Genomic DNA, 23,951 nt, shown 5'->3' on the forward strand with positions numbered 1-23,951 from the left:
TGAAGTAGTGCCTAGAGTACTTTTAATAAATTGTATGAGACTGACATAACTTTGTCACCTTAGTATGAATTTGTTTTGATATAGCAAAAATTGTGACATTATGGTACAACTTTTCTCACTAGTGATCTATTTTGGTAATTAACTTAGAAGTTATCTCATTTTAAATTATCTCATTTCTTAAAAAAACTTACTTTCACATATTTTCCATTGAATTTGGTGAATCATGATGTTCAAACGGATAGAAAAAAAAACACCTTTATTTCTAGTTATGTGTGAGGAAATGAAGTCTGAGGAAACAAGTTTTGCAAGTATTAAGGTAAGTTTCATAAGTGAATGAGAGAAGACAATAAGCACACGGAAGTGTAAGAGATTCCATAAATGTAATCGATACAATATAATATTAATAAATAATTAAAAAATAATAGTATAAATATAATAATAGTATATAAATTTAATATTAATAAACAATTATTAAATATTAAATATAATTATAATAATAATAATAATAAAATTAAAAATAATATTAATAATAACAACAAAAATAAAAATAATATTAATAATAACAATAAAATTATAATTTAATATTTAATTAAAATTTAAATTATAATATTAGAGATAATTTAGTCAAGAAAATTATGCTATAAATATTTTTATTTAAATATTGTTTCATTTTACGATTTTTTCTTTATTTTTTTTCGTATAAAAACAGAGTCATTTTACATATAAAAACAGTGTCATTTTACATAGGTATAATAATAATTTGTTATAAATTCATTTTAAATATAGAGGTAAAATAGTAAGTCTACAAATTCATATAAAAACAGTGTCATTTTACATAGTTACAATTTTAAATTCACGTTCAATTTAACAACAATTCCCTAAAATAAAAAATAACAATGCAGTTTCCCTAAAACCATTTTTGTCCGAAAAAATGTAAAAAAACTGCAACCACGGGTGTGAACCAGTGTTAGTATTAAAAATATATTATTGTTTCTTTTCTTTAATTCACGCTATCGAGTATAAATATTTTTTTGATACACAGATTTGTAAGAAAACTTTACAATTATATCCCTATTAAATTTTCAATAACCAATTTAACATTAGTGATTAATTTAATTTATTTTATAAGAGATTACATTAGAAAGGATAGTGTTAAAATGTATGCGTCACTGCTATAATTTTCTTTAATTCTATATAAAAATGATAATAACTATCACCTCAATCAAAAATGCACTTGGGATAATGAGGATATACTAAAAATGCACCAAGTTCTTGCAACATAGTAAAATTACAAGAAAAAACATGACCATAGAGAAACCAAACCTAGGTTTGGTGATCTACTGTAACATCCGAAAGATTTATTTGAAGAGTGCAAAATTCCAAGTTCATTCATGTTGTCGTCCATAATTATTCAGTCTTCAATCTGAGCTTCCCCACTTGTCATCTGATTCTGTGGCAGTACCTGCAGTGCAGTTCTTTTTTTGTCCACTTCCTGCGCATGTTTATGATAATGTTAGTAAGAAATCTAACACAAACATGAGAACACTAAATTATCATATATAAATAGCTGGCTAAAGAGGAATCAGCCTAACCTTGCTAATAGTTTTGTTGCAGTTTGATTTTTCACCACCTAGATTTAAACCCTTCAGCATCCTCTTAAGTTCCCCCATAGTCTTCTTATGAAGATCATCAGAGGTCAAATTTTCCTTGAGTGAGTTTGAAACAACTGATTGAACCGGAACATCTGAGGACACAACAGTAACATCTTGGGAAACAACCTCACCATCAGTAGGGACGTTTGATTTGCTACTCAGCTCACCGTCTAATGGACCCGAAGCAGATTCAACTGAAACCTGCAGATGATGAACAAAAGAGATTTGATGAGGACTACACATTCCATCCAGAATACCATAAAATACATTATCAACTTCTAATATAACTACCTGTTCTGCTACTGGTTCCTCAGATTCTTCAATCTGCTCTGGTTTATCTTCTTCCAATTCTTCTTTTTGGAGTTCACCAGCAGAATTAGAAATTGACTCGAGCTCAGGAACCCCTTCAGAACCTATCATTGAGTCACTTTCTTTGGTATCTTTTTCATCAACAGTAATTGGATGCTGGTAATCTTCATCTGTCATGTTGCCACATGCCAGATTCAAATGTTCAGTTTCATCCTTCATATCCTGGTTTGCATCGCCGGTGTTGTACTCAACAGATTCATTTATGTCAGTTGGAGCATCAATAACAGTAACATCTTCATCAGCCACCTCCTCAAGAGTCATAGTTGCAGTATCTTGGTCAGTAACCAAGACAAGAGCATTTTCGGATGTCTCAGAAGGAACAATGTCCACACTGATTTCTTCAGGTACAGGTAAGACTTCAGATCCTGTAAACCAATCAGTGAAGATCAATACTTAGATGCCCATGCTGAATAACGCTATCATCATGCTATCATCAATGTACAAGTACTAACCACCATAATTAACAATTATTTAAAAAGAGCATAAACAAACCTTGGTCATCAGATTTATCACATGAGTCAGAACTTCCTTGCAGTAAACTTAAATCATTTGATTTAACATCCTCTTCTGGTTCATTTTTCTTTTCTTCTTTATCATCACCCTCATGACTGATTTCTTCATCCATGAGCTCAACTAGTTCCTTCAGGCTAACCAAACCGTCATTGTTGACATCTTGATCACCACCCTTGTTGCTGACTTGGTCATAAATCTTGCAATCAGTTACCATAAGCGAACTAGCAACACCTTGATCAGTAACATCAACAGAAATGTTATCAGATTCTATATCAGCGACTTCTAGGCCAGTAACCTCCACAGAAGCATCGGTGGATGCCTTTTCTAGGCCAGTAACCTCCACAGAAGCATCAGTGGATGCCTCGACAGGAAAACTTTCTTGGTAGGCTCCAAGGCAATCCTTATTTTCAGTTTCTAGTTCGGAAGAATCACAAGTTTCCTCCAGATCAGGTAACGGCTCAGATCCTGAAAAATGATCACACTCCAATCACTTCACGGACGCAGTGCACGCAATGAACAATGTAGGACTAACAACAATAATACACAACTATTTAGAAGAAGAAAAAACAAACCTGCTTCATCTAACGCGTTTGGTTCAGTCCCCATCTCCAAGCAGTTGATTTTCTCCGGTTCAGCTTCATCTAAAGCATGCGGTTGAACCACTGCCTTATTTTCAGTCACAGAAACTAATTTCACATCCGAACCAGAAACATGTGATTGGCATTCGTATTCGGTGTTATGCTCTGAAGAGCAAACTTCGAACTCCTGAGTATTTTCGGAAACCACACTCGAATCCATCTGCAAACTAGATCCTGCATCAAGAACTCTCACAGATCAGTTCAGTAAAACCAAACACCATTACAAACAATACAAATATTCACAAAAAGACATATGTAACATACCTTGTTCAGTATCACACGAGTCTCCTGCTTGGTGCGAGACATTACTCAGTTCTTGAGAAACATCATCATCATCAATCTTGTCAAATCCAGTGTCTTCGGTATCAATCAAATTCATCTTAGACAAGCCATTCTCCAACAATCTAACCGACCTCCTCGTGCTATATGTTCTCTGCACTGAAGCACCACCGGGGGTCTCAATCTTGGTGGTGCAAACCGAACGACTAGTAGTTCTTCTCCCACCAACGGAAGCTGCAGCAAGTGTTTTAGGCGCATCGTTCTTATCACCCTCTTGTTCTACCATCTCAACTTCTTTCTTTCTGCGAGTAGAAACTGCAGTAGCCCTTCTCCTACCCACAGCAGGAGTGACTGGTGGGACATTGGCATCTTTGTTTTCTTGCTCCATAACTCCCGATGCAACTCCACCTCTAGCCCCACGCAGAGGCCTGGCAGAGGCCGAAACCTTCGCTGTCGAATCTTCAGCTTCCGCTCTCGCTGCTTTCCTTTGACTTGCGGCTCTACCAGCCGTTCGGCATTGAACACTTGGGGTTCCAACATCAGCCTCGATTGAATTCAAAATCTCATCCAATCCTTCCACCTGAAATCAATAAATCAAAGAAAATGAAAACCTAAATTAAAAAATGAAAATCCGCATCACCAATTCAAGCAAGAACCTCCGTCAGTGTGAATGAATGGAACAGTTATATTTTACAATAACAGGCGCTTCAGATTCGAAGCAGATCGGTGCAGTAACCAAAAAATGGAAGGATGAAACAATGGAATACTTACTTGATCGAGAGCAGCGAGAGCATCAGCCATGGCAACATTGGTGATGTTAGCGGGAATCTTGTTCTTCTTGCAGAGGGCCTGCAACTGCTTCCTTGCGAGAGAGTGGAAATCCATTGATGAGAGAAGGAAAAAAACAAAACAAGGTGTTTTGGTTTGTTGAAGAAGCGGCGATGGAGAGTGAGAGAGAAACACCACAAACGAGTGAAGAGCTTTGAAATGAGTGGGGGTATTTATATGTGCAATGTCAAGGGTTAATCGAACGTAACTTCGAGAATATGACCGTTGGAGCCTCCTTTTCAAATTTGAATTATTGGGCCTGGGCCTGGGCCATGCGTTGAATTGGTAAGTTGCTACATTCCCTTCGATCAAAGATTTTCCATATTTTCCACAAATTCTTCCTACACCCCTTTTGTGAGTAATTATTTTTATGGTTTAGGGTTTAGGATTTAATTATTTTTATGAGTAATTAATTAAAAATATAAAAAATACAAATTATATATATATATAATTTTATAAAAATAGTAGTAAAAAATTATGTAACCGGTATTTAGAAAGAAATAGTTATATAATTATTTTATCAGATAAATAAATAAATTATTTTATATTTATTAAAAGGTAAAATTATTCATTAAAAGATAATATTAAAAAAATTAACAAATGATATGATATAGACTATTGGAAAAGAATCACTTTGTGTTTCTATATATTTAATATATATATATATATATATATATATATATATATTCATACAAATAAAAAATTAAAAATAAAATAAAAGTAACAAATAAGTATTTTTTATTATAAATTTTTATTTATTTTAAAATATTATTAAAAGTAAAATAAAAATATAATATGTATAAAAAAAGAATTATTTATATATTGTTATTGATAATAGTATTTTATATAAAACTATATTTGGAAAATCACTTTATAATTATAATAATAATATTTATGGAAAATGGAGTCTTATAAGACATGAATTGTTTTCTTGGATTGTAATCCAGTTTAGGAGATTGCATTAAATAAATATTTAACTTAATCTCAAAGTCCTCTATTACAGAAACCATTCTTATTATTTCAGACAAGTAAACATACAAAAGAATATATAAGAAAAACGTTATTTAGACAAATCATAACTGCTAAGTGTCTATAAATTCGAAAAAAATTTACCTACCAACTTCACTACTTAAACACTTTTAACTTGAAGAACAATAATACTATATTTTTCTTATTCAAACAAACACTTGTAAAACCGTAAAAAGAATTTAAGAGAGTTTTTGGATTCCTTTATAGTTCTTTCTTTCATGGCAAATTCTTCCTACACCCAATTTTTTTTTATCATGCATCCTTCGTAATTTAAAATTTTTAAAAATACTTTTCTGAAAATGAAAATTCATAATTAAAAATAATACATTCCACAAAAAGTAGATCTAGAAAAGATTATTGTGTTTTAAAAATAAAAATCCAAAAATTAAATCAAAATCTCGTTCGGGATAAAAAAAAATCATAATATAAAATATTTATTCTAGAAAAAAAAAATCAAAAACATATTACGAAAAAGAGGATCTTGTACTTTTATGTGTACCCAATTTATTTAAGGGCATTTTCGACTTTTCATATTGAAATTGGGTGCATATATGGTGCAGAAAGTAATTGCCTTCTTTCATTTTTTTGTGTGCATGATACGGAATTTTACAACTTTTAAATAAAATATTCTAATACATTTGAATTTAAGTTTATTTTTTTTATTTTTTTTTCAAAATATTTTGTTTGGATTAGATAATTCAAATCTAGTTAATTTATTTTTTCTTGTTTGAACAAAGTATTTCAATTACCATGAAATGTAAAAAAGAAATCAAATATTAAATATTTTTTATTAATTCAAAATGATTCTTGTAGTAAATATTGGTCACTGTTATTTTTCAAGCTCGTCAAGATTTTTTCAATTAATATTTATAAAAAATATTAATCGACTTGAATCAAGATTGTTTTTAGTTCATTCCAATCATAATTATTTAGGTTGATAGATGAAGATTGTTTATACAATTTTGACAGTTAGGAGGAGTTTTTTTCCCATTTTTTTATCAATGTCGATTGAAAAATTCTCTTAATTGGCATTGATAAAAAAAAAACCTTGTTAAATATTGGTTGAAAGTTTTCTCATTAAACCTTTGAAAGAGAAATCTGAGCAAACTATTGACAAAGAACAATATTTGTGTCAGCAATAAGGAGCTGTTGTACATGTTTATGTAAAAGATGCATAAATTTCTAAATGACATGATGAACATTTTATGTTAGAAATAAGCGATAAATAAGAAACTGAAGTTGGTAACATATATTTGTGTGTGTATTCAGAAAACCTTGGACTTAGTAGATTTTTTCCACTACAAAACATCAAAATGTAACTAGCAATGCACTAGATTCTACTGGAGTCTCAACTTCCCATCAATATTGGAACAAATAAATCAATAACTAGCTAGTTGCAGTTCTCAGGAAACCAAGATCAGGCAAATGTACACTTACAAGACAGCTAAATAATTTCATGTACCTTTTATTTATCTAGACTAGATACATGATGAATAGGGAACTATACAGCATATTAATCCTTAAAAATGCTGACACTAAATTGAATAGGACTTCCCTATGTTGAAAAAAAGACATGCCTAATATATTGTGCTACAACTGTAAGATTATTGTTGCCATATAAGAATGTACATGTAACCTATGAATTCCTATCCACACCAGTATTCAGCAAAGCCACATTACTAGGTGTTTTCAATGGAGGCCTATTAATCTTCTCGAGTAATCTACTAAACACTAACTGGACTGGTATGCAAGCTACTGTAGTGGACCCAGAAATGTCTGGTTTAGTCAATCTATCTGTTTGATAACTACTGCTATCATGTAATGGCTTTCTACTAAAATTATGCTCAGTAGATAATGAGGACAGAGTTCTAGTTTTTTGGCAAGATGACATGCTCAATTTCTTAGGCACCTTTTTTGAGGACCTTTTTTCTGCTGAAGAACGATGACTTTTAAGGCCACTCCTCTTTTGAAGGCTAGCCTGGTGACTGGAACTTCCAGCATTTAAACTTTTATATTCAAAGCTTTGTTCTTGATCTGAAGAGGGAAACTCAGCCGCACCTTCAGCACCATTTGATGATTGCGCATGGGGGCGCGGGATGCGAAAATTTGCAGTTCTCCTTGCAGTCCTCCATGCTGGTGGAAGCACACTACTTCCCTCAATACCAGTCACATCATTACTGAAGTCGTCAATTGTAGGAAATAGGATATCAGATGAACCATCCTTGAGAGCCTCAACCTGGATTGGGTGCCCTACTATTGCCCTCCCATCTAATTTACTCATGAGAGAAATGAAGGGTACACACTCTTTCCGATAGCTTGCTTGAACCTTCAAATCTACATTAACTAGCATCGGTCTGACCCTACCACCAAAATGATAACGGTCACCGTACAATGGAGAATATGGTTTAGCATCCCAATGTCTTTTAGAAGCTAGATGATCATCCCAGGCCAAATCATTCCAAGGTACACCACGATGGATTTTACTTTGACTTCTTGATATGGATCTAGAAGATAGAGGGTATTCATCTTCCAGTCCAAAGTTTTGCTCATCGTCATCAAAGGTATCACCAAAATCAAATTTGTAGCGGTGCAAACTTGGACTATTGTGCCTTAAATTACTACTCTTTCCTTCAACATCTGCTCCTGCTCCATACATATTACATTTTCCATCGGAAGCACCGACAGACCTCTTTACAAGATTCCGATTATTCCTTTTCCCTTTTAGTTGCCATTTAGACACAGCTTCATTAGATGTTATTATGTCACGAGGATAAAGGTGAGGCATGTCACTGGAATTTGCTAATTCATCAAGCTCCTCACTGCTAGTGCTTTCGTGTTCTTCAGCATCATGACCATTTTCTGCAGTTATAGGAACATCCTGAGTAAAGCCATGAAGGATGATGTGAAAGAAAGCAAAAACAAAGTAAACCAAACACAAACTGAAACCTAAGTGCTTATCATGAATGAGGCTATAAATCCCACACAAATTGGAAGTGACTCCCAATTTACATTACAGAAAACCAGTCAAAACTAAAATACGCATGAAACTAGAATTCCTTCTTAATCCCTCTCCACAAATTTCAATGATAAGACTTAGCAAATTGGCATGTTCACAGAGTGCATATTTATTCATTGTGAACAATTTTTCTTATGTGCACAGTTCTTGCACGTGCAGTAAAAGGTACAGGAGTTTCTTAACATTGTGGAGATCTTAGAATCCTATGATAAACTTCTACAGCAGATTGACCAATCAAAGGTAGGAATAGGATCACAACATTTTATCTTGGTAACAAATAATAGGCCAGCATTAGAAAAGATGAAATGCGAATGCAGGAAGGCAGATCTTAGGAGGATATGGTTTGTCATCTTGACTCGGCTAATTCTAAGCCATTTCCCAGGATACAATCACTAGTTGGAGTTGGAAATTAGGAAACCAAATATGGAATGATACAGGAATGTAGACAAGAAGAGCAACTACATCAGATGCTGAGACAGGACTTGAACATTATTCATTTCAATATCCATATACAATCATGCCACAAGAATAACTAACAACTATGTTCAATGCAAGAAATCATGGAACACAATTAAGTACAAGAGAAGTGAAAACACCAAACTAAAGATGCTGACAGAATGGATATGCCAGTTTTTTATGTAGTTTTTTTCTCAGGGAGTGGCAAATAGATTATACTGCTAAGACAAGGATGGTACGAGAATGGCAGAAATTTAACCTGAAAATATTGTCATCTCTTCATCCAAGTCTGGTTCTGTCTCAGAAGAATCAGAATCAGAATCAGAATCAGTACAAGCTGTCTCAGAGGAATCAGATTCAACGTCATCCATAAAAGTATATCCAGTCTCTCCAACCATAGAACCGTGATAAGGAAACTCCCTTCTGCGTTGGGAAGGTGACATCTCAACTCGGGGTAGAGTCTCTCTGTAATCAAGAGAATCACTGGACTCGGTCGGTAAATACACACATCTGCTCCTTTTTGCTCGTGAAGCTCCTATTTGCCCAGCCCCTGGAAACAGAACCAAAGTCAGGTTAAAGCATTTTTCACAAAAAAAAAAAGGAGTGCCTTGTATGCTTCTTCTTCAAAATATTTCTCACTCTGACTCAATCTCTCATCTAGCTTTTTTTTTTATCTTTTCTAGAAAATTTTACCATTGATGTGAAGACTACTCCCAGCGCGTACACCACCGCTGGCAAGAGCCCGAGCACCATCATCAACCGTACGTTTCTGATAAATGTTAGGATCAACAAAAGATGGAAGCTTCTTTTTTGCAGGGTGAATTCTGAGCCCAAAATCCTGCAAGTCTCTCATCCGAGGTGTTGTTTCAGAATAATCCACTTCCTTGACCATCTCCGGAGGAAAGAAACCTCCACCAGACTCACTTTCACAATACATAAAAGAACTTGCATGGTTTTCATTGTCATTTCCGAGTGTTTCAGGTGGCGATGCAAACACACCCTTTTTGAAAGTATTCGAAGGTCTACCACCTGATCTCCCTTGCTTCTTCAAAATCTGTTTCTCAAGCTCAAGAGCATGAAGAATGGCGTCTTCTCGGCGCGCATACTTCTCTCTCTTCTTCAGCGGTCCTCCCTGAGCAGATTCGGCCTTTTCAATACAATCATCAAACTCACCACACCGGAATGCCTTAACACGCTTGGATTTCTCCAAATTGTACCAATCCCTAAAAAGACAGAAAAATCAGCACACACTGTTAGAGAATACTAACAGATGGATGCATTGCGCACAAAGAACAGAAAGAAACTTCGCAGTGGTAGCTAACTCAGTCGCGAATTCGGAATCGGTGAAGAAAACTTACACGCTGGCGTCTTCTCTGCCGAGGAGCTTCACCGGCGTTCCGGATCGAGGTGAGGTGAGGTGAGAAGCGGAGAGGTCGTCGGGGCCGAGGATTTGACCCGGCCACCACGACCCGTTCCTCCGCCGCACCCACACGATGGATCCAACGCCGCAATCCATCATCCGCTTCCCCGGCCAACCGATGCGCGCAGGATCCGGGAACCGTCGTCGTGACTGGAGGATCCGAATAGAGGGAAATGGGTTAGGGCAAATGTTCCCATTCAGATTTGGGGAAATTTCATTTTTTTGGAGCTTCAATTTTATTCGTCCTTTTCTTCCAATCTCATGTATCTTTTTTCCGCTATACTAAAATAACCTACTATTATACATACACTTTCTCTGTATTTTGTACGTATACGTTTGGTTTGGGTAATTCACCAACCCTTTATTATTTATTATGCTATAATTCCGTGTCCTCCTAATACTCTACTTTATTTTATTTAACTTAATTAATACTAATTACAGATTAAGAAAATTATAATTTTTTATGCTAATTTTTATATTTAGTAAATAAATAATGCATTAAATGCTTTCGACCTATGACTATTAAATTTATCTGCTCTTTAATTAATACCTTTTTCCAAATAAAGTATAAAAACAAAATCATGCGGTGATTTATTATTACTCCTAAGACAAATTTATCTTTCTTGTTCGATTAATGTTGTTTTAATAGTAATTAAATAAATAGGAAGAGATAAGGATTATAATTTTTATTTTCTTTCTAGCTTTTAATAGCTTTAATTATCAACAACACTGTCCAAAAATTTAACTGTGAATAATGTGTTAAGAAAAGTGTTGCTAGAACTTTTATGGAAAAGTTAAAGGCTAGAGTTTTGTGAAGTTAAAAAATGAAAAAGAAAAAACAAAATCTCATTAGAGAGAATGAAGAAGAAGATCAAACACTAACATGCAATATGTATATTTTTAGTTGAGACTCCAAAATAAGTTTAAAACTAATTATACAATGGTTTTTTCATTTATTATGGGACTTTGGTAGAATAAAAATAATCATAATAAAAATTATTAATTATATAAAAAAACTTTCATGTTAGGTATCATTATGCTACTTGATATCTTAGCTAAGCAGATATCTCAAATAATAACAATCATTTGTCATCACGTGAAAAAAAATATTATTAAAAAAAAGAAAAATACAAAAATATGAAGTAATAGACCAAAATTCATATGTTAACAAAAACGATACATTGGTAGACTATACCTATTAATAAATCATTTTAAAAACAGACTAGATGGAAGCCTATTATCTATGAATAAATCATAAATTAAACACCTTATCAGCACACCATTCCCTTCACGAAAAATATGGGTTTTTTGACTATGATGGGGTTTGTTTTTTGTTTTTTTTACCAAAATGGGGTCCGTTTAAAAAAAATTACAAATTTAGGCAAGTTGTGCCAATTCGGTACGACTTCATATGCAGAAGTCGTCCCAATTAGGCACGACTTCTGCCCTATCATACTGATGTCGTGTCAACTTGGCACGACTTCTGCCCCGTCATACAAAAGTCGTGCCAACTTGGCACGACTTCTACCACGTCATAATTGTCCGCACAGATGAGCTTAATAATAAAATTCAATTCAAGTTTGATTATTAATTTCCTCATTTTCCTTATCTATGTATTTATTCATTCATAACACTTATCTTCTTTATCTATTGTCCGCACAGATGAGCTTAATAATAAAATTCAATTCAAGTTTGATTATTAATTTCCTCATTTTCCTTATCTATGTATTTATTCATTCATAACACTTATCTTCTTTATCTATGTATTTATTCATTCAATTCAAACATGATCCATACACAATTATCCAATTTTTCGTTCCTTAAAACTAACACTCTTAGAAAATTATGTATCAAATTAATTTTTAACATTACATAACTTACTACCCAATATATAAACAATAAAAAAAAATAAAAAAATTATGACGTGGCAGAAGTTGTGTCAAGTTGACACGACTTCAGTATGACAGGGCAAAAGTCGTGCCAAGTAGGTACGACTTCAATATGACAGGGCAGAAATCGTGCCAAGTTGGCACGACTTCAGTATGACATGGCAGAAGTTGTGCCTAATTGGGACGACTTATGCATATGAAGTCGTGCCGAATTGGCACGACTTGTCTAAATTTGTAATTTTTTTAAACGATCCCATTTTGGTAAAAACCAAAAAAAAAAACCTCATCATGGTAAAAAAACCAAAATATATGAACAACCCTAAAAAATTACTAATTACTTCTTAAATAGAATTATAAAAGTATTAGATATGAGATAATTATAAAAAAAAACTATAAATAAATGAGAATCCTAAAAAAAATTAATATTTATAATATAGATATATTCATTGTTAACTTTAGTATCGAAGTATTTTTTAGAAATACTTATCCCTCAATTGAAGACTGAAGTTTTAAATAAAGACTTTATTTAACCGTGTAATAACACTAATGAAAAACTTATATTTAACGATTAATGTTTTTTATAATAAAAATATCACTGTTTATGTTTTATTTTTTACCATCTCTTTACAAGTGTAAAATATAATGTACCAACAATTGTAAAAAAAAAGTTTGTTTATATTTTTTAAGAGACTCACTAACTATAGTTTAGAAATTGAAAGGTTTTTTTTTTCTGATAAAGAAAAATTGAAGTTTGATGACATCAAATTATTAGTATTTACAATTTTTTTAATGCAGGTAGATGTAACTTATTCTAAGAAATTAAATAGTTATAATGGGATAATAGTACTATTGGAAATAAATAATTATTTTTTTTGGATTTTAAAATGACATCTAATGGGGAAAAATGTATAAAATTGAGAGACTAAAAATATTTATTTTTTATTGAATTCTTCTTTATATGTGTGAAATTTTAATTGAACTATTTATCTATAGGGATTTATTTTCTTCATAACTAAATTGACTCATTTTAGATAAGATATATGATTAGTTTATTGATTTGCGGGTTAAGAATTTATTTATAAAAAATATAAATACCTTTTACAATTATAATTATAATAATATTATTTTAAAATTCTAAAGTAAAATTTTAGTTATTTTAATACTTTTTTATCTCCCAATTATAAACCAAGTTAAATAGACTATTTTTTAGTTTTTTCATAAAGCAAGTAAAGTAAGATTAATTAACTTTTAAAACAATATACAATGAACTAATTATGATTAAATGAACTAATTATGATGTATTGTTGATAAAAGTCATACTAAATGTACATGATTTTGATTAAAAATTAATATATGCTTAACATTTTTAATCAAAGTCGTGTATATCTATTGTTCTTACAACAAGGACCAAAAACACTATAATCAGGTTGACAAGATTTAACTCTTATACAAATCTTCTAATCTTGGGCTGGACTCTCTCGGTTTCTTCTTGGACTGGATACTCTGGGTTCTCTTCACGCTGGGTGCTCTCGGCTTCTCCTTCACACAGATGGGGGTGTACCTGCAAGTCGCTCCGATGCCAAAGTCATAAACGATGTAATGTTCATCAGATAAAAATTATTCTTACTTACCTCTTACGTTGACCTCCTATTTATAGGATTTCTTTAATGGACTTTTCACTTTATCTTTGGACTTTCTTTCTACACCGTTTTATTATTTATGCACCCCTAACACATGTTTCTATTTAATTGGATCTTATTATAATAATATTTATATTTTATTTTATTTTTTTATTTATAACCTCTCGGTTATGTCTATTATTTAGCTTTCGGCTTAACCTCTATTTTTTAGCTATCAGTACATCTATTATATTTTTTTTGCATAATTTTGTTTTAACGAAAACTGTTAGTGAGATACAATTTAATGTATTTCTTTAATTCAAATTAAACTCGTTTAGGACAAATACAATTTCAGAAGAATAAAATCATGTTCGAAAAATAAGATTTGTAATATATTTTTTTTTATCTATTTGCATAAAATTAATGTAAAATTACATTAGATTGATTTATTTCCCAGCCTTTGGAACTAAGTAATTTTAGTTTTTTCAATGTTTTAACAAGTTTAATAACACAATGTTAATTGATGACATGTGAATTGAAATGTTAATCTAATGCACTGTGAGTTAATCATATTTAAAAATAAATCAATGACTAAATGTGTTTATAAAATATATATAAAAAAAACTGAGGAGATTAAAATCCAAAATTACAAAAGCTAAGTGTAATTTTACGTTGTATTTTCATAAATAGGTAAATAATTTTTTTATTTTAGAATTAACAAATAAAAAAAAGTACGATTTTTTTTAATTTTTAAAAAGAAACCGAATCTGATAAATATGAATTTTATGTAAATTGAAGTCATATATATCATTTATAGGGAAACTGTATTTGTAAAATACGATTTTAATTATCAAATTTGTATATACGGAAATTATTTTTGAAAAATATGTATAATTGAATTCGTATTTATCGTGTATAATTTTGATTATATTAAATTATATTAAAATCATATTTCACATGATTTTAATTTAATATTTTTAGAATATTTTTATTTTTATTTTTTTTATAAGTGATGAAATAATTTAAAAAAATTCAATGATAAATCACTCTAAATAAATACAAACAAAAACGATTTCTTTCATGTTAAATCATACTATTTGTATACACTGTTTGACCAATTATAGAATAAAAAATTTATTTGTTCATTTGTCTAAATACAACATAAAATCACATTACTTTGGGGAAAAAAATCACCCAAATCCCACATTGAAAAGTGACGATTGGTGTGAAGTGTGATCACTGCTCCACCACTTTGTCTTCGAAGGTTGAAGATGAAGATGAAGATGAAGAATTGGTCGAAGGAGGGTTGGAAGTGGCTATTGAGCATTGCAACTTCCCCTGTTCGTTTTCACGGAACCGTTGCAGTTGCTGCCAAACGCAATCACAATCCCGTTACCCTGGCTCGGCCATTTGGAAGCGCCATTGATGGTGGGAATGAAGTGGATCCTCATCGATTGACGAGGGAGTTTCTCGCAAAGCTTTGGATTGACGATAGAAAAATGAGGAAATTAGTTAAATCCTGTGGAGGTTACGGTGGCGACCCCCGGTGGTTTTCCGCTTCATCTGGCGTCGTCAGAAGAGGTAAACGACGGCCCGTTTTGAAGCAACCACCCATCAGTCAATCCGTCACTGAATTCTTCGAACCACTAACTCCTCAAGAGGTCGTTTCATGTCCCTTGTTTGCACTTTTTTATTTTTTTAATTCGTATTATCATAGTTTCTGTTAAGCATTTTCAAGATAGATAAGAAAGTTTGTGTCTTGACAAGCATGCTTGTACTTCTTAATGAGGGTGTTTTTGCATAAATTTTTTAGACCGATGAGCTTTTATGATTTTTGTTTTTAATTGTTTTGGAATTTAGTTTAGCCACATTGTTGTTAACTAGTTTTGTTCCCTTAAGAAAATCACAAACAAATGGTCCTACTTTTAGATCCTTCTTGTCAACTTTGATATGAACGTGTTCTACTTGCCTTTTTTTTATTAGGCCAAGGTAGCACCACTGCTTGCCAGGTCCAATTTGCTGATTACCAGAGATATCGAGTGGGCAAATCTTGTATTAGGCTTTGAGCAGGTGATCATCTTTATTCTCGGAATCCGAAGCTTGGTTCCTTTAGCAATATTTAAGCAACTTCTTAAAAAGTCCATTTCACTTTATGTGATGGATACTTTGTATGTTGAGGTTGTGTGACATTACTCTAATATTAACTTTTTTTTTATTTTGTTTGGTTGGATTGAAGGAAAATCGTTATGCCATTGTAGATGTGTGCTATCCTCAGTCGGTTAGTGACAATTATTATCTCATTTTCATTAAGTTGTACCATCTGTATATATTTTTCTTGATGGTTGACCTTTAGTCTATTTGTTGCTATGACACAGCCGGTAGGTTATATTCGCGAACAGAGCAACGTCCTTACTAGACAGGTATTCATTTCAATCATTTGAACTTAACTTCCTTTGATTGTTTTTTCTACAACATGTTTCAAGTATCATCCACGTCAAAATAAAGTAGTAATTATATATTTTTATTGTTATCAATCATTCTGTGGTAAAACGGATTGTGGACAATTTATGAGGAAAACCACACATTTGAATATTAGTGCACCGAATATCTTATTACAAGACACTGTTATTAACACTTACTCTACTTGTAACACGAATGATTAAAATCATGTCTCACAATATGTGGAATGAAAATATCCTTTTAACCTGTCTAGTCCAGTTTTGGATTATGAAAGGGTCATCTTATTTGCTAGTTTTTATGAGAGTGGTCAACTTGGTGTCTATTAGTAAGTTCTTTGTTTGTCCAAAGAGGGGAATACTACTAAAGTAGTGTTGGGGTTCAGATTTCGGCATTTGTTGAGATCTGGAAGGAGTAATTAAATGGGTGCATATGTAACTTATGTTATGTATCTTGGTTTTATTTGTCTATGTTTTTCATGTATGTATTGTTAATTTTTGTTTCATTCTATTTCAACCTTCTTGTTGCAGTTGCTTCGTCTAAGGCGGCCTTTTGTTGCACACATAACTGATGGCTTGGGGAATGAGCTCTTTAGAGTAAGGAATATTTTTCTGTTAGTTCTGTTTTATGCACATGAAAAAATTGTTTTTATTCACCTTAGTTAAATAAATCGAACAACTATCTTGGTTAGGTTCGAAGACCCTTTTGGTGGATAACAAGCTCAATTTATGCAGAAGTTGATGGTAAGGTATGCCAAATGTTGTACATTGTTTTATATGAGTAAGTTGTTTTTCATCACTTTGGTTGTTAATAGTGTCAAGTCCTCTCTTCAGGAAGTTGGAGTAGTTCACAGGCGATGGCATCTCTGGAGGAGAATCTATGATTTGTACCTGGGGTAATATAAAGATACTATGTTTTTAATTTGTTATAATTAATTGTCAAAATCATAATGTCCTTTGATATCTTTTTACATCTGACTATATCATTTATATATACATTGGACTCAATTCGATATTGCTGAATGTTAAAAAACAGAAGTTTAACTGTCCATAGACAAAGTAATATGGACTGCATTAGTATTATTATTTAATTTGTGTCCTTTTGATTTCTTTTTCTTTTTCTTTAGCAACCTGCATTATATTTGACATGCTTTTTATTTTTTATTTTGTGTGTATTCAGGATGGCATTTATATTTCAGTTTCTTCTAAGATAACTTGATTATTGGATGTCAAAATTTACACTAACAATTATCTGTTATCTATCTGAAAATTTTCACTTCATGAAAGTCAATTAGCATGTTCTCTGTCCCTAATATTTTTCCAAATAATTGGTCATTTTCTCTGTCTTTTTAATTTTAGGAAGGGGGGGAATGGATTTCATTATACCAGAGGCCGTAATAGGAATTGAGTTGGAAACAGTGAAAATACTAGAATAAATAATGGAAGAAATAAAGGTTAGGTGAAGATAGCTCTCCAGTCCCATTGGATTACCACCCCCTCTCCAAATAAAAGGAATCTCTATCTAGCTCAAAAGGAAGTTTATAGAAGTTGATTATGTCCTAGAAGAGGTGCAATGATCTATAACGCCATTGTGTATCCATATGATCGACCATCTCAATATATATAGTTTAGTTCTCTGTTACAGCTTTTTAGCCTGTCCAATAGTCAGGAAACTTTAAGCCTTGGAATGCTAATGCTTAGAGTTCACTGGTTGTATGGCTGCATTTTGCATGCATCTTCTAATTAAGCAAAGGCAAGCTTATAACATTTTATTCTAGATCTTGTTTTTTTGCCCTTGTTCCTCATTTAAGTCTTTTTCTTTTCAGTTCTCATTTACAATTTGTTGCATATATTTAGTAAAGATAGAGCACGGGTCTTAAATCTTAGTTCATGCACCATCAGGTAATTATTATTATTTTCTCTTTGGCTACATGTTCTTAGATTCTCCTTGATACAAGTTTGATTCATTCTGCAGTTTTATTGATGTGTGTGCTGTGTTCATCAATAATGATGCTCTGTATAAGAATAAAATTTGATTGGCCACATTTATCTGAAAATGTGTTCACATATGCTCCTGACCTATTTGATTGGTTTTCTTTGAATTCACTTTTGTCTGGAGGCTTAAGTTTAATATTTCATAGCATTAGTCTTTTGTACGAAATGTGAGTCTAAGAATAAAATTTGCAGGAATAAGCAATTTGCTGTGGTAGAGAATCCTGGCTTATGGAATTGGACATTCACATTGAAAGGTATTAATGGTGAGGTGCTTGCTCAAATAGACCGTGATTGGAGGGGTTTTGGCTTTGAGGTTGGTTTTTGGCATTTACCTATTCCTTTGTTAAAATTTTAGGTTACCTTTGTTAAACATGCTGAACATTGACTGCTATTCTTCTCTTTTATCCTTACCTGTCTTTTAAACATTTCGAGTAAATTTTTCCTTTTGAAAATATCTATGACTAGATTGAGATTTCCATTGGTTTTGTTCTACAACAAAATAAATCCAAATTTGATATTTATCATAATCAACCACATTGCTAAGTTATCTATATGCCACCTGGTAAGTGACAATTTATCTTAAGCACAGGTTTTTCAAGTTTCAATTGAAAGTTGAAACAATAGAATCATCTAATAATGATGACTTCTCCCTCCAACTTTTAATCAGACGAACAGCTCTTTGGCCTGTGTACTATATATCCTTGCCCTTGTTTCTTGTCTTCCTGTTTTTCAAGTGCAATGGATTTAACTTTATGCCTATATCAAATATCAACTTTTCTAACTGTTATTGTGGAGTCATTTAACTGAAGAATTTCATGTTCAGTTCTTCAGATATTTTCAGTGTTGTATTGGAACTCAAACCTGAATTATAGTTGACTGAAATGTGCAGATTTTGACTGATGCTGGTCAGTATGTGATTCGATTTGGGAGTTCTGATCCCAGCTCCAAGATCGGCCTTGCTAATGCAGTAAAGTCTCCCCACACCTTTTTCTCTAGAAACCTTACCCTTCTCTCTTAACTAACTGATATGAGGTTCTTTCTGCAGATTGAAGACCTGGAAGTCAGTCGCACACTGACCCTTGCAGAGAGAGCTGTAACTGTAGCTCTTGCTATATCACTAGATAACGACTACTTCTCAAGACACGGAGGCTGGTAAGCTGTTTGGATTGTTTTAACATGACTGTATACTGTGTAAATAAAGTTTTGAGAAAAGGATCACCTTCTGACCTGTAGGAATATATGCACCTTCTTGCTTGATTCTTATTATTAGTGCATTTCTCTTGTCTTACTTGCCTACAGTCAGAAAATTGTAAATGGTATTGATTTATTTTTTTAATTTGGGATGTTAGGGGACTACCCTTCCTTGTTGCCGAAGAGTAAAATTGATTTGACAGACAGTATAATCTGGTTATCTACTGCCAGCGTATCTCTGAAGCCATTCTCTTCCGAGTAGTTTTTAAAATTGAAGGTGTTCTATGCTATAATACCAATGTTGACCCCGTTTCTATACTCTAGCTAGTAGTGGTTCCAATTATTCATGTAACAAAATCAAAATGTTAACTTTGCTTATTTATTTGTGCCAGTTATTATTGATTCTGTTTGTTGGGAAGCAAGGGAATGAGGTAATTAATCTATATCTTGGTTTGTCAGTTGGGTAAAAGTATATTAAGATGCAGTTTTAACCCCTGTACTCATTAGTTTCATTTTATTCCCTGTGAAAATTAAAGCACAGTTACGGGACATTTGATTTTTGAATTGATTTGAATGTTGGCCAAGTGGTTAATGTCGTTATTCACCTAGAAAATAATAGTCATTCTCATATTAGGTAATGTTTTATTCACCAATGAGATGGGTGATGAGATAAACTAGTTGATTCAGCTACTGCATTTTCTCGCAAATCTTGTGTTCAAGCAAGTAATTCTGAGTTTTGGAGTTATCAAATGAAGAACTTTTGTTGATGCTGAAATTTCATCCAACTCCAATGCTCTACTTCTGTAGCCAAAAGCTCAAAATGTTATTATCAATCGAAAAACAATGCATTCGTTACATATATTATCTCGAACTGTTTTTTTTTTTGTATTCAATATACATCAGAAATGCTCAGAAATTTCTAAAATTTATTATTTAGTATTATTAAACACGTCTGACATCGATTTTATAAATCATTAATATTATTTACTTCGTTTTCTTCAGTGATATAAGGTTATAGACTTACACTACAGAACTTAATTTTTCATCATTAATTAATTAATTACATTTCCACAAGGTCCACGTCAGGTGCTTATCATGAATAATATTTAACAAGTTATTTCTGTTAACTTGTACCATCAATTGATGTGTAAACTTTTTTGGCCTTAATAATAGATTCGTTTAAATTGTTAATAAATGGTGATTGGGTTTATAACTTTTATTTTCATCATTATTTTACGAACATTAGGTGAGAAACTAAAATTCCTCTAGCATGGAAAACAGTAATAATATATTTTCCACGAAGCCCAAAATGATCAAAACATGTTGAGATGATCTACTGATATGCTCTTTTGATATATAATACACAGCCTAATATTTGGTATTTGCATACTTAGTAACACTTTAAAGATGATATTCAAACCTACCTCCACATGCATCTTCTGCTAAAGAGTTCTAACAATCAAATTGTTGTCTGGAACATCCAATTATAAACAAACACAGCAAAAACCACAATTCCCTCACAAAAGTGACGCATATGCACATACAAATCCTAAGGAACTCTGCTTCTAAGAGTAAAGATTAGAATAATAAAGGTTTTTAATTAAAGCAGCAGCTTCCACACATGAATGGAACAATCATGTGAACTGTCGTCTGACATATGTGTCTTCATGCACAAATACTGGATCTGCACTAGTCTGAGATGGGATCTGCGGTTGTGCCATGGCTATGACCCCTTGGTTAGGATATGGGTATTGAATACCATTCTTTTTCTGGGTTAGGGAAATGTAATACACAATTCCAAATGCAGAACTAGCAAGGGATAAAATTGCACCCCCTGCAAACACTCCAGGTTTCACAACATAGCAGTAGTAGTAGCCAAAGTATACACTCTCTTCACCACGTTGATCATTCAGTGCAGCACCAGTAAGCAACAGGAGAAAAGCAATTACAAATGTGAACCTGTTAGAAGAGAGATTCCAACCACACAAATGAGTATTATTTACCATCCAAGTTCCAGTACTCAAAAAGCACATAAATGACTAACCTTGAATAATCGCATGGTGAATTTAAATATTTAAATTATAGAAGAATGTTGTTTTTCTCCTAATTGTACACCAAATCATTATCCTACTGTTATGAAATAAACCTAGCAGAATCACTCTATGCATCAGGGACAAGTTAATGTTTCAAAGACTCGATGCAGTTCCATTTCCACACACAAAACCGATGTACTCTTACAACAGAACAAGCTTCATTTTTGTTTCTTCAATAATCAGATAAACAAACCACAGCAACAGATTATAAACTCAATAAAAAACAAAATAATCTCTGGTAGAGAATGGTATTTGTGTTCATAAACTTGACATTCACTAAATAAAATCGAAGAAATGCACACAGTTTAAAAGAAAGAAAATAATCCAGACTAAAAAATACCATCAATATATATGTTACATTTTAGCCAAAAGAATAAATTAATGACACGAATACTATTATTTTGCCACAACCAAAACAAAAGTATAAGCATATATATCAAGACAATAATTATGATCATGTGCCTCAAAATTCACTACTGTAAACATAATAGTTCAAATTGCTTCTCATTCAACCATCCTTGCTTTCAGTTCCTCATGTGGGTACATTGTGAATAAAATCACAAATGTCTAAGCATGAAGGAATATAAGCAATCATGCATAAGAAATGGGAAGATTCCTTTAAAAAAATAAAATACTAATTCCATATACTTTAATCTGCCCTAAAAATGAACTATCCAAATCCATCTTAACTGCCTGTAGAATCAGGTCTGCTTTGTTTAAAGCCAGATCCTCTTTAGAAGAATGACAACACCAAAAAATCAACTACTAACAACAGTTTTTAAGTTCCACCACATTAGAGATGAACTGCTTGATGTGGCACTTAAGCCTAGAGGTTCTCCCACCTGATGATCTAGTTTTTTGGATTGGATTATCTTCTTGTGCTTAAGTCCTAACAATTAGTGGTTTGACATGATACTTAAGACAGGAGGTTCTCCCACTTAATTTTCTAGTTTTGTAGGTTGGACTCTCCTTTTATGCTTAAGTCCTAACAATTGATTTTTCATTGAGAGTTGGACAACAGAAAGGACTACCTATAGGTTGGGATCAAGATGCAAACTGAATACTGGTAGATGAGTGAAACCATCTCAGAGAGAAAATGGCTACCACTCAGTCAGTGTTGATAAAGTGAAGTTGTCGTGGATGTCAGTGTTAAAGGAGGACCATTTTGGGTAGAATAAGCTACTAGGTGAGATACTTAAGCAATTGTGCCCTCCTCTTGAGCTTAAGACTTAACAATAACTATTTGATTGAGCAACACCAGTATATAGTCTAAAAGGAATATGATATGACAAACAAAAAGCACAGAGCCAAAATTACCAGGAGAAAACAAAGCAGGCGAGTGCCACCTTCCAATTGGAATCTGGGATTTGGGAACTTCTTCTGCAACAAACACACCCAGTTGCAACATTTATGATTATCTGAGATACCAGAAGAGCCAGAGCCGCAATTAAACCAAGAGCCAGGGCAGGACTTCGAGGATACGTGCACTGATTGATAGAAACAAAATTAACTTGAGAACCCTGCACAATACAAAACAATACTCATTATATCAACTTCTGCTTGTAGTGAACATATATAAACACAGCAAAATATAGAATGAAAAAAGGGAAGGTACTTTACTTGAATACTGAACTAGTGTATTACTCAAAACCTGACAACATAAGAGTTTACATGGACGACATTATTGTTCCTTTTCCTTTCTCTCCCCTCCAAGGATTCATAGTAAAATAAAACCCCTTGCATGTATCTAAATTCATGCCCTTTTTACAGACCCTATCCCTTCCAAAACTCGTAGAAAGAAAAGGATAACAGACTAATCACACGATACACAACAAGTAAAGGGGAAAAATTGATTGACACAATTAAGAATGGTAAAGCAAAATCTTCAAGACGAAAAGTGGAACCAAGGAAAAGAAAAAGTGCAATTTAAGAATTAAACGGCCGAGGAAGGGACGTGGATCATAAACGCTTAAACAAGCGAAAAACTAAAGCTTTTTTTTGCGTAGACTCATCATAATAGCACATTAAAGCGTACCCTTAACAGTGGCAAGCACAAGCATTAGACCCAACAGACATTGAACTGAAAATAACGCAAAAGATGGATCCTTTGTTGCTGGGTATTCGAGGAAAGCAAGGGATGAACGAAAGACACAAACCTTAATCCTTGTCGCTTCTGCACCGAAGCTAGTTGCAGCCGCCAACAGTCCCAAGAAGCCAACGACGCCGCACACTATGAAAGCCTTTTTCTCCATTGTTTCTACGAATGGAATGTGTTTGACAGAGAGAGTGAAAATGTCTCTTTCAGAGAGTGATGTTCAGAGAAAACAAAAGGTTGGTCGCAGCGATGAAGGGAAGAGGACAAGAAGCGTGAATAAGACGACAACTTCAGAAGACCACGAAACTCAAAATTAAATATACTCAAATTCATTCACTTATTAAAATAACATTTCCAAAATTATATTTATCATTTATTAAAATCTTAATATTAATGACAGACGGAAATACGTA

General features: G+C 32.9%; 4 protein-coding genes across 8 annotated transcripts; 1 reads left to right on the forward strand and 3 right to left on the reverse strand.

Moving 5' to 3' along the window:
* Positions 1-1,229: 1,229 nt before the first annotated feature.
* On the reverse strand, positions 1,230-4,433 carry LOC137817846 (aspartic/glutamic acid-rich protein). Its single transcript, XM_068621073.2, has 7 exons — positions 4,223-4,433; positions 3,437-4,031; positions 3,107-3,346; positions 2,514-2,999; positions 1,944-2,386; positions 1,593-1,853; positions 1,230-1,492 (listed from the first exon to the last, which is right to left on the reverse strand). Exons 1-7 carry the CDS (start codon positions 4,334-4,336, stop codon positions 1,412-1,414), a joined length of 2,220 nt encoding a protein of 739 aa, XP_068477174.2. The 5' UTR covers positions 4,337-4,433; the 3' UTR covers positions 1,230-1,411.
* Positions 4,434-6,649: 2,216 nt separating this feature from the next.
* Positions 6,650-10,494, reverse strand: LOC137821635 (uncharacterized protein At1g51745). Of its 2 annotated transcripts, XM_068626320.2 has the most exons (4): positions 10,139-10,494; positions 9,474-10,003; positions 9,040-9,330; positions 6,650-8,167 (listed from the first exon to the last, which is right to left on the reverse strand). In XM_068626320.2, the coding sequence occupies exons 1-4, from the start codon at positions 10,297-10,299 to the stop codon at positions 6,945-6,947; spliced, it is 2,205 nt and encodes a 734-aa protein (XP_068482421.2). In that variant the 5' UTR covers positions 10,300-10,494; the 3' UTR covers positions 6,650-6,944. The 2 variants fall into 2 exon arrangements, with proteins under 2 accessions (XP_068482421.2, XP_090153691.1); XM_090297565.1 differs by lacking the exons at positions 9,474-10,003; positions 10,139-10,494 and having other exon boundaries at positions 6,650-8,186; positions 9,040-9,178.
* Positions 10,495-14,841: 4,347 nt separating this feature from the next.
* On the forward strand, positions 14,842-19,942 carry LOC137832235 (scramblase-like protein). Of its 4 annotated transcripts, none has more exons than XR_016517278.1 (12): positions 14,882-15,369; positions 15,692-15,778; positions 15,945-15,986; positions 16,084-16,128; positions 16,696-16,761; positions 16,857-16,908; positions 16,999-17,060; positions 17,991-18,066; positions 18,352-18,472; positions 19,049-19,126; positions 19,205-19,311; positions 19,509-19,942. XR_016517278.1 is itself a non-coding variant. In XM_068640292.2 (11 exons), the coding sequence occupies exons 1-11, from the start codon at positions 14,980-14,982 to the stop codon at positions 19,537-19,539; spliced, it is 1,086 nt and encodes a 361-aa protein (XP_068496393.2). In that variant the 5' UTR covers positions 14,842-14,979; the 3' UTR covers positions 19,540-19,942. The 4 variants fall into 4 exon arrangements, 2 of the variants coding, with proteins under 2 accessions (XP_068496393.2, XP_090153295.1); XR_016517277.1 differs by having other exon boundaries at positions 14,883-15,369; positions 16,857-16,913; XM_068640292.2 differs by lacking the exon at positions 17,991-18,066 and having other exon boundaries at positions 14,842-15,369; positions 16,857-16,913.
* A 718-nt stretch (positions 19,943-20,660) lies between these two features.
* On the reverse strand, positions 20,661-23,877 carry LOC137832244 (transmembrane protein, putative (DUF1218)). Its single transcript, XM_068640303.2, has 3 exons — positions 23,600-23,877; positions 22,761-22,963; positions 20,661-21,309 (listed from the first exon to the last, which is right to left on the reverse strand). Exons 1-3 carry the CDS (start codon positions 23,693-23,695, stop codon positions 20,985-20,987), a joined length of 624 nt encoding a protein of 207 aa, XP_068496404.2. The 5' UTR covers positions 23,696-23,877; the 3' UTR covers positions 20,661-20,984.
* Positions 23,878-23,951: the final 74 nt, after the last annotated feature.

Source organism: Phaseolus vulgaris, chromosome 11, assembly GCF_051622355.1.
Source record: "Phaseolus vulgaris cultivar YP4 chromosome 11, ASM5162235v1, whole genome shotgun sequence".
NCBI classification, from domain to species: domain Eukaryota; kingdom Viridiplantae; phylum Streptophyta; class Magnoliopsida; order Fabales; family Fabaceae; genus Phaseolus; species Phaseolus vulgaris.

Excerpts from the sequence above, each read along its gene's own strand:
- LOC137817846 (XM_068621073.2), bottom strand. The coding sequence starts at position 4,336 with ATGGATTTCCACTCTCTCGCAAGGAAGCAGTTGCAGGCCCTCTGCAAG. Across the intron at positions 3,347-3,436 it reads CTCGTGTGATACTGAACAAG|GATCTAGTTTGCAGATGGAT; the intron begins GTATGTTACATA and ends TTCTTGATGCAG. Across the intron at positions 1,493-1,592 it reads GCAACAAAACTATTAGCAAG|GAAGTGGACAAAAAAAGAAC; the intron begins GTTAGGCTGATT and ends AAACATGCGCAG.
- LOC137821635 (XM_068626320.2), bottom strand. The coding sequence starts at position 10,299 with ATGATGGATTGCGGCGTTGGATCCATCGTGTGGGTGCGGCGGAGGAAC. Across the intron at positions 9,331-9,473 it reads GAGTAGTCTTCACATCAATG|GGGCTGGGCAAATAGGAGCT; the intron begins GTAAAATTTTCT and ends TTCTGTTTCCAG. Across the intron at positions 8,168-9,039 it reads AGAGATGACAATATTTTCAG|AAAATGGTCATGATGCTGAA; the intron begins GTTAAATTTCTG and ends CTATAACTGCAG.
- LOC137832235 (XM_068640292.2), top strand. The coding sequence starts at position 14,980 with ATGAAGATGAAGATGAAGAATTGGTCGAAGGAGGGTTGGAAGTGGCTA. Across the intron at positions 15,987-16,083 it reads ATGTGTGCTATCCTCAGTCG|CCGGTAGGTTATATTCGCGA; the intron begins GTTAGTGACAAT and ends GCTATGACACAG. Across the intron at positions 16,914-16,998 it reads ATGCAGAAGTTGATGGTAAG|GAAGTTGGAGTAGTTCACAG; the intron begins GTATGCCAAATG and ends TCCTCTCTTCAG.
- LOC137832244 (XM_068640303.2), bottom strand. The coding sequence starts at position 23,695 with ATGGAGAAAAAGGCTTTCATAGTGTGCGGCGTCGTTGGCTTCTTGGGA. Across the intron at positions 22,964-23,599 it reads CAGAAGCGACAAGGATTAAG|GGTTCTCAAGTTAATTTTGT; the intron begins GTTTGTGTCTTT and ends TGTATTGTGCAG. Across the intron at positions 21,310-22,760 it reads GCCTGCTTTGTTTTCTCCTG|GTTCACATTTGTAATTGCTT; the intron begins GTAATTTTGGCT and ends CTCTTCTAACAG.